This window comes from Neophocaena asiaeorientalis, unplaced genomic scaffold (genome assembly GCF_003031525.2).
Source record: "Neophocaena asiaeorientalis asiaeorientalis breed wild unplaced genomic scaffold, Neophocaena_asiaeorientalis_V1.1 scaffold204, whole genome shotgun sequence".
NCBI classification, from domain to species: Eukaryota; Metazoa; Chordata; class Mammalia; order Artiodactyla; family Phocoenidae; genus Neophocaena; species Neophocaena asiaeorientalis.
In genome coordinates, this window is record NW_020173922.1 from 5116853 (window position 1) to 5126546 (window position 9694).

Consider the following 9694-nt stretch of genomic DNA (forward strand, 5'->3'; position numbering starts at 1 on the left):
GTGGTGGCGGCAGTGGCGGCAGCAGCTGCGACGCGGCGCGTTCTAGTCCCCCCCCCACCCCAACCAGGGGTGCGGGGTGAGGGCCGGTGGGTGGGCGCCGCCTGGCGGGCGGGCGGATGGGGGACTGGCAACGGGGAGGGGGTGCGGGTCACGTGCTGGCGGTCGGGTGGGCGCGTACAGTAGGGCGCCCGGCTACTGTACTGGGGAGTCAGTGCCCTGTTACCGGGTCTCGTCTGTCTCGTCTCTCCCGCAGATCTCGCGAGAGTGGCTGACTGGCTGTGGGGGTTGCGGCGGCAGCAGGCGGAGCCGGGGAGGGAAAGCAGCGGCGGCTGAGGCGACTGAGGCGGCGGCGGGCGGAGCGGCAGGCGGCGGCAGCGCGGCGGCGGAGCGCAGCATCATGGCGGACCGAGATCGAGCACTACGCGCAGCTGGGCCCCAGCCAGCCGCCCGACCTGGCCCAGGCGCAGGACGAGCCGCGCCGGGCGCTCAAGAGCGAGTTCCTGGTGCGCGAGAACCGCAAGTACTACATGGATCTCAAGGAGAACCAGCGCGGCCGCTTCCTGCGCATCCGCCAGACGGTCAACCGGGGGCCCGGCCTGGGCTCCACGCAGGGCCAGACCATTGCACTGCCCGCACAGGGGCTCATCGAGTTCCGCGACGCTCTGGCCAAGCTCATCGACGACTACGGAGTGGAGGAGGAGCCGGCCGAGCTGCCCGAGGGCACCTCCTTGACTGTGGACAACAAGCGCTTCTTCTTCGATGTGGGCTCCAACAAGTACGGCGTGTTTATGCGAGTGAGCGAGGTGAAGCCCACCTACCGCAACTCCATTACCGTGCCCTACAAGGTGTGGGCCAAGTTCGGACACACCTTCTGCAAGTACTCGGAGGAGATGAAGAAGATTCAAGAGAAGCAGAGGGAGAAGCGAGCTGCCTGTGAGCAGCTCCACCAGCAGCAGCAGCAGCAGCAGGAGGAGACCGCCGCTGCTACCCTGCTACTGCAGGGTGAGGAAGAAGGGGAAGAAGATTGATCAAACTGAATGGAACCCCCCCCACATGCATACACACACACACACACACACACACACACACAGCGCCACACACAGAGAAAATATACTGTAAAGAAAGAGAGAAAATAAAAAGTTAAAAAGTTAAAAAAAAAAAAAAAGAACTGTTAACTCCAAGGGAGCACCACCCACAGAACCTCCACCAACTGACAGTTTCTCTTCTTGACTTGCCACCCATCGCTGGATGTTGTCCACTTTATCCACCATATAAAACAGTAAGCAGCTGCTAAAAACAAAAAACAAAAAAAATACAAAAAGTAATAACATTATATGAACTGTGTTTCCTACTTGATTAAAAAATATAAAGAACTGAGTGTTTATTTCCCTAATTAACCAAGAACTTTTGTACACGTTTAAGCTATTATTATTAAAAGTGTTTGCAAAATGGTCAAGATTATAATATTGCTGAATTCTATAAAAGTCCTTTTCATGTTGAGCTAACATTTGACTTTAGCACAAAAAAGAGATATTTTAGAACACGTAAAATAATATTTTTAGTTTTTTCTCATTTTGTTACCAAATTTCAAACCTTACATGGAGGTTATTATAGTATATTTGACACCCTATATACCTGTGATTAGAGATGTGTATATATATGAGGGCTAGGCATGCTGTGTGTCTGAGCTTTGTCTAAATGTTATGCAGAAGTTTGTAGAGTTAAAGGTACGTAGGTTAATTCATGCAAGGTAAACAATAAGTGCTCTCTTTTATACAATATGCATTGCATCTGGACCTTAAACATTTAAAAATGGTCAGTGAAACTTCTGTGAACATGAAGAAATTATTAAAAAAGGCATTTAAATGAAATTTGCTAAGTTGTGATTTTTACGGTTGGAACCAAAGTTATTCAAGTAGTAAAAGAAAAAAGAGAAAGAAAGAAAAGGAAATCTCCCGTAATATTTTTCTGCATCTGTTTGCTTTGACTGAGTAGGCGTTTTGTCATTATTGTGTATATGAGATGTACTTGTATCGTTCATAATATATTTTTTTTATTATGTGTAGAAAGATTTTAAAAACTTAACTAACGTGCAGCAATTTCCAGTGAACCTGTACTTGGACATCAGGTAGTGAGTCTATTTGTGGTCACTAGCACTGTCTCCTAAACTTATAAGAGGTCTGAAGCTATCCTTTGATTTTTGCCAGTGCTATTAACTTATGTAGACCCGTTAAAAAGCAGAGCAACACAATTATAGTTATCCTACTGAGCCATGGATTCTGAGCTTCATTTTAAAAGTGAAAGCCAAGTTGGTGTATGTAAAGGATTTCCATGTAGCTGTGGTGCTAGTTATTACTGGCTACATTATATGCTAAGTGTATTTGTGTTCCCCAAGTGTACAAGCCTTCTATCAAAAGTATGTTCTATAACTCATATATTCAAGGTGTAGGGTATGAAAATGCAAAGCTTAGGAGAGCACTTTACTAAGCTGGTGTCCTCCCAACTGAAATTGTTTGTAACGATAGTCTTTTACAGGTTTTCATTTAAAGATGTTCGTGTGCTTTTAATTGACAACTAACTTCTTGCTGCTGTATAGTAAAATATTAATATATTTTTATCATTAAACTGCTGCATGACTATCATCTTTGAGTGAAGAGAAAATGTTATAAAAAAAGATGCCTTAAACAGTACATTTTGGTTTGGAATTCTGTAGAAAGTATTTTGGTTTTAAAAAAATGGATCTTGTCTGACATAAAGAGTTCTGGGGATGGAATTGTTTTCTTGGCAAATCCAGCCATATAGATCTAACTGCTGTATGTAGAAGACACCACCTGTAGGAGCTGGAAGGTATCAGTGCTTCTCACATTGTAAAGCATTGGCCTAGGAAGGTGAAACAGTTGTCTTTGAAGGATTTTTTTTTTCTGCTGGTTCTTTGGGTTTTGATTTGGTATTTTTAAGCTCCCTGGTTGAGTGTGTTGTCTTTGAGATCTACTGTATGTGTTGAATAACAAGCTATTTCCATTGTACTGTGCATTTTCCCATTAAATTGTTTGCTTTTAATATTCATACAATGTTTAATATGAGGTGACCGTACAATAGTTAGGAGTTTCTTTACTTACAAAATCACTGGAAATGATTAAATTGCTTTTCCCCTTCCCCCAAGGTGCATTTTTCTTATTTCCATATAGTAAAGTTGAGCTTTTACAGTGCATAATGTGACATTTGGAATGCTTATCAACTGCATGTAAACATTAATAACCTGCACTTTTTTGTCTTAAGGTTTGTTGAGCTGTTTTGTTCACTGTACTTTAACTGTGATATGGAAAAGACTGCATTCTCTGTGCTGTTACTAGTTAGGAAAGAGAATTGCTTTGATTTTGTCTCTTGTTTACTATAGCTTTTTAAAGTTAAGCCTTGTACTACAGGTTGTTGGAGTACTCCTAGATCAGTGTTTCATAGTAGCCAGCAATAAGTAGTGCAAGTCAACAAAAAACACAGCAAACTTAGGCAAAGTGTCCTTTCTTTGAGATGCGAGTTCTTTCATGAGGTTTTCTTTAGGGTCCGAGTTACCTAAAGTGAAGCCTTTCTTAGCTATAGACTTCAGATTCTGCTTGGAATCCTACCGGATCAAGAAGCACATGTATTGTGCAATTCTCTTTACACTATAACAGTTAAACACAATCTTACTCAGATTTTGAAACCAGTGTCTGAATTATGGTCAGTGGGTTTAAAAAGAAATCCACATGCAGATCTTTTAAGACTTCTTAAGACGTGATCATAGAAAAGACAAATGACTGTAAAGATGCTCTTTTTTTGCATCTCACTTTACCTCCCCAAGTCCCCTCCCAACCTTTCCTTCTCCCCTCTCCTGTTTCATCCTTTTCCCACCCTTCCCCCCAGGTGCTCGGTACTTTACCAAGGTTCTATTTCTCAGTGTTTTATGTTGGAGTTTTTCCTTGTTTTTATTTTACTAGTTGGTAAACCCTGTTTGTGCTGAAACAAAAAAGGAAATGGTATATTTGACCATATGTTTTATTCATAGAAGACAGTATGATCAAATGTGCCAAAAACAAGTAAACAAAACTTAATTCATGACAAGTATGCCTTATTTTTAATGATCTGCTTTGTCTTACAATTAAGGTCCAAGAACTTGGTTAAACTGTATTATTTGCCTAAGTATAAAAGAACACTTGAAATGCATTGCGTTCTTTAAAATGAGAGACATTGTCAAGTAATTTAATCCAGAGATCAGCCACCAGATTTGAAATGCCCATGTAAGTGTGTGTGCTTTAGTGTTGTTCGTTTTTTTGGGTTTTTTTGTTTTTTCTTTTAAGTCACCAAATCTTTTTCTAAGCTACTTTTTATTTGTGCCTCCTATTTATCATGCTGATGTTGGAAACAGCAGTCATCCAGCCACAGAGGGAGCTAAAGTTAACTAACCAGAACTGTAGAAATCATTATACATGCCTTTGACAACAAAGGAAGTTCATAAGAAAAGCCATGTTGGCTTTTCCTCCACTAGATACAGATTGGAGGTAGATGAATATTTGCCAAATGGAAAAAAAGACAATGTGAGTCAGGAAAGACAAACTTTTCCAGCTTCTCAAAAGCCATGGAGAGTAGAAACCAAAACCAACAGGGAAATAAAAAACCTTGAAAGTCTCACTTTCTAGTTGTCCCATTCAGGGGTTGAAATTTGACTCAAAGTGAAAAATGTATCAATGTGTTTTTTAGGTCTTCACATGTAGAGATGGATAACTATTCCAGTTTGATTTTTCAGGTAATGGAGAAAGCTGCTAGTAATTTTAACCCCTGCCTAAAGAAGATAATTTCATTTGGGAGCAAATACTTGTTGCCTTGAAAAATAGCACTGTAATAGCCTATGATAATTAGTTATAGAATAACCTTTATCCCTTTTAAACTATGCAAATTATTAAATAAGTGTAAATTAGGACTCAAAGATAGTTGATTATATTGCAATCAGATGGCATTCACAAACTTAACTGGAGCATATACAAATAAAATCTATTAGTCTAAGAGTTTTGTATGCTAACAGAAAAATATAATTTAGCTACCTATTCTAAAAATGGTGAATATTATTAATATTGTACAATAGGACTGGGAAGACTGCCTCCTTTTTTGAAGAGAGAGATTAAGGATTTTTATAATTGTTTTTCATCAAATTTTAATATTTTTGTCAAATTTTTAGGTATTTAATTTGTAAAACAGTTTGCTTTGTACTGGCATACAGAAAATAGGGTATTGATTTTAAACTTTTTGAAGCCAAGTGATCAAGTACATTTGTAATAAAAGTCAATGGATCTATATCAGTTGTACTCACTGTTTTCATTTCTTATACTTATTAATATAGGAATGCTGTGCTTTTTCTGCAGGAAAACAACTAAATTTGGGTGGAAGGGAGGGGAAAAGATAAGTCTGTTGATAATGAGAATCTGGGTGGGTACCATGGCCCAAATACTTTATGTAATCTTTAAGTCAGTTAAGATTTGGTATATTGAAAAAGATGTATAGGTCACTTTTTTCTACTTTTTTTTCTTATGAAATGATGTTTGTGGGGGTTGTCTCATTCATTTTTTCTGTGCTTTAACATTTTGCATTTGGCAATGTTGAAACTTTCTAAACTAACACATTTTTCTTTTACGATATTTTGGATTATCTGCCAGCCATGGTTGACCCCACCATGGGCATGATTATTTTTATCTCCCACACATGGTTCACCCTCTCTTCAATATTCCCATTCATTTTTTTCATGTTACACATACACACATTTCCATATGATTTCAGAACGGAGATTTCTGAAATTGTTCTGGTGGCTTTCATAGCTCCACGATTTGTTTTGTTATACATGTGAACATACTTTTAAGACTTTTCCCCCCATAAAAAATGAGATACCAAATCTGATGACTTTTTTCATTTTCAATATCCGGCTTTCTATGTAAAAGGATGCTAAAACAAGAGAATCTTTAGCAACTTAGGTTTGGAAAAATTGGTGATAACTCTGAGTATAACATTTATAGTTGATGATCCCTAAATCTGAATATCTTAATGATATATATATATATATATATATATATATATATATACACAATGAATAGGAAAGAGAATTTATTAGAATTCCTTAAGTGAATAAATTCACTAAAGTTATTTGTGCAAAGTTGTCTGTTGAAGTTTATCCACTTTTAAGTCATATAATATTTCTGTTCATTGAAAATTAAGCAAATTTAGGCCATTCATAGTGAAATTAATGTAAAGCTTAAGCATTCACCTCTATTAAAATTACTGTTTTCACTCAGCAACATTAATTACCATGAAGAATTTGCAATAAATTTTTAAGAAAAGCTGATTTTAATATTTGAAGAGTTATATGATCCTAAAACAAAACCTGAATTTAAGGCCTAGGCCATTTGATAGACTCTTTTTGAGCAGAAATTTCATTATTATGGGCTAAATGAAGATCATCTAAACTAACATTAGCATGGGTCAGGTAGAATTTCATAATGCAAGACAACCAGGTGAAAAGTGAAATACATGATTGGTTTCAAGCCAACAGTTCGTCATCTTTCAGCTGCTAAACTGACTACCAGATTTTGATGTTGAATGGTCCTAGGCAATATATGCCTTTAGGAAAGTTGAGTATGGCAAACGTCACTTGTTAGAAACATTTTTCTTGAAAAGAATTTCATAGCTATTCATTTATTTTTATTTTGTCCCCATATTGTGTTTGGCATTTCCTTCCTCCCTACCTTCTTCCTTCCCTCCCTCCCTTCCTCCCTCCCTCCCTTCCTTCCTCCCTTTCTTTTTTTTTTTCCTGATGTGCTTTGCTTTTATGGAAAATTGTCTTGTTTGATAGGTAGAAACATGGTGGTGAGCCTCTGTGTAAAATAAGGTTACTTCTTATGGACCAGAAATATTTTACTCATTTTGGAATTATAAGATTTTTGCATTTTCATGAATACATACTTTGTTTTGGTGATTATTAGTAATTTGCTTGTTAATTAAATTTTTGTAGTATTTCCTGGAAAAAATTTAAGCTAAAGAGTGTAACTTTCTTGATTTAGGGTACACTTTAATAAGTCTAGAAGCCTCCAAGTTCAAGGACCAAACCTTTATAATCTAGAATTTTGAGAAACGTGGAAATACTCTTGTTAGCATGTGTTTTGCTCTAAACTGGATTAATGCAGAAGGATCCTAGGAGGACTTAAGATGTTCTTATTATGAAGTGGCAGTCAAATTTATGGGACAGGTGACTTATGTATTCACATTGACCAGCTCAGTGATGGCCATCCACTGATGAATTAATAGACATATGTTGGGGAATGGGTCAAGCTCCCTTTGAGCTGGAGTGGGTGGGCAGTTTCCAGTGCAGGTAGTTGTTGGTGACATTTGAGCTACTTCTCTACCATAAACACTGGAATTTTCTTTTTCCCATCCTCCTTTTCCCCTGTTTTTGTCTCCTTTATCCTTCTCCTTGCCATAGGCCTACCAGTGGCACTCCAGTTTACCTCCTTAGGAAGGAAGTAAAGAAATTGCTGACTCCTGCCTTAGAAAAGAACATAGCTAACTGATCCCAGAAAGATTTCTGTATTATGAGGTAATTGGGCAGTTTTTTCTGACTGCTGTTTTCCCCATAGTCTTAAGTTGGCAGTTTGAAGAGCATCGAAATTGTTAAGAAATTTGTGAATTTAAGAAAGTAAGAAGTATGTGTATTTTGGGTAAGTTCCTGGAAGCTGAGACTTACTGGTTTGGAAATTGGAGAGCAGAAAGAGGAGAGCTGTTTAATGTGTTTATGAATGGAGAGTGAGAGGTATACAAGGGAATGGTTTCAAGGTAAAGTGGAAGAAATTTCTACTGGTGGTAGGAAAAGACACTGAGATGGAGTCTTAAATGAGAGTTTGTTTGCTAAGGATAATGAAGTTGATGTTCACTAAGGAAGTTTCAGTAAAATCAGAAAATGGGTCCCTTGTTGGTTATGGGAAAGCTATTGGTCGGTAACTAGATGTTATAGTGATGATGCAATATACAAATCTGTTTTCAGGTGTAGGATGTTTGCTTTTCTGGACAAATTAAATAGCACAATTGTGGAAGGGCAACTTTCCTGGTCAAGGCAAGTTGCTGCTGGAGACTTATTTTGAGGGGAAGAAATAAGAAAGTTTCAAACTTTTTCACCGTTACCATTTTTAAACTATCAGAAATATGTATCTTACATTCTCCTGGGTTCATGTTACAATGTAGTTTACCTTTGCTTTTCAAAATGTTCTTTAGATCAAATTATTTGATTTTATAGTCCACAAAGATCCATATTATGCCTTGCATTTATAGAACCTTGAGCCTTTGTTCCACATGAATTTCTAGAAGAGGACAATAAACCGGGTAAAAACACTGAATTGCAATTTTAGGCATCCTTTCTATTTCTTTTATATTTACAATCCTAGCAACCATTTAACATTGTAGACCTTATGAGATCCTCAATAATACTATATTTCTGAAATTAGACAACACACACCCCTCCCCCCCCAACTCAAGTTTCTGTTTGTTCTCCCACTTTCTGTGTTACTTTAAAATTGTAGAATTCTCAAGAGTTCGTTGGTGGCAAATGTTAATAATATAGTTTAGTACATCTTGGAAGTTCTTACCTCCTTTGTAGGGTGAAGTGATTGTGTTTAGATTTCTGTTCCCAGTATCCCAGGAGCATTGTAAATTATTTAAGATAAAGAGTTGCTATCATACTTGTTTTTAAAGTTATATAATTCAAGTATATTTGGATTAACTCTGTTTTCTAGTTTAGTATGGACTTATTCTCAGTGATTTTGACAGATTACTTTCAAGTTTCATTTTACCCAAATCTGTATACGTTAGTGATAAAACCTCTTTAAAGATAACTAAAAAAAAGAGGTTCTGATTTTGTATTTGGAATGTAGTGGGTTTTTTTTACAAATGTCAAATACATTAATAATAGAAGAATTATTTTTATTTTAACTTATTCTGTAGAGTTGGCACTTAGTGTGGTTTTCACGTAGTATTGTGTGTCAGATTTTAAATTATTATAGTTACATACTATAACTTAAGTCAGTGTAGAGCCTTCTTAAATAACCCCTCCCTTAGGAATTGTTTAAAAAGAAGTGAATTCCCAAACCTGTGTCAAGAACCAGTGATTTAAATGACTGTGAGACAAGTCTTTGAAAGGCTTCCTTGAGTCTAGTCAATGGAGATAAACGATAGCCCATTTCCATGCTGCATACAGTTGTTAGGGTTTATAAAGTTGTCAATATGTAAAAGTGCAAAAGCAGGAAAGACTGTAAAGTTGCCTATAAAAATTCTAGTTTTCATTATTTGCACTATTTATCTTTGCACTTGATTTTTTGAAAATTAAGACTAGTCACTTTCACTTTTGTTTCTAGTCTTTTCTAATTTCTTACAGAATTATGTTTTCAATATCCCTCCCAAAGCAAAACTTATATGCAATTAAATATTCTTTATAAGTCCAAGAAAATATTTCTTAGTGTTAGCTATGTAGAACAAAAATTTGTTTTGATAAAATTTTTAATATGGGCCTTTATTTGCCAATAAAATCCTTTGTAACTGTGAGTTTTATTAGACTATTTGAATAGACAAACTGAAAGCTTAGGATAGAAAAAAAATTATATATATATATATATATATATATATATACATG

General features: G+C 37.0%; 1 protein-coding gene across 1 annotated transcript; it reads left to right on the forward strand.

Annotated features, from left to right (window-relative positions):
* Window positions 1-407: 407 nt before the first annotated feature.
* PURA (purine rich element binding protein A) lies at window positions 408-5327 on the forward strand (the record flags this gene model as incomplete). The annotated part of the gene is made up of 1 exon (XM_024752484.1): window positions 408-5327. A coding segment is annotated over one exon (621 nt), but the record flags the coding sequence as incomplete, so codon positions are not given.
* Window positions 5328-9694: the final 4367 nt, after the last annotated feature.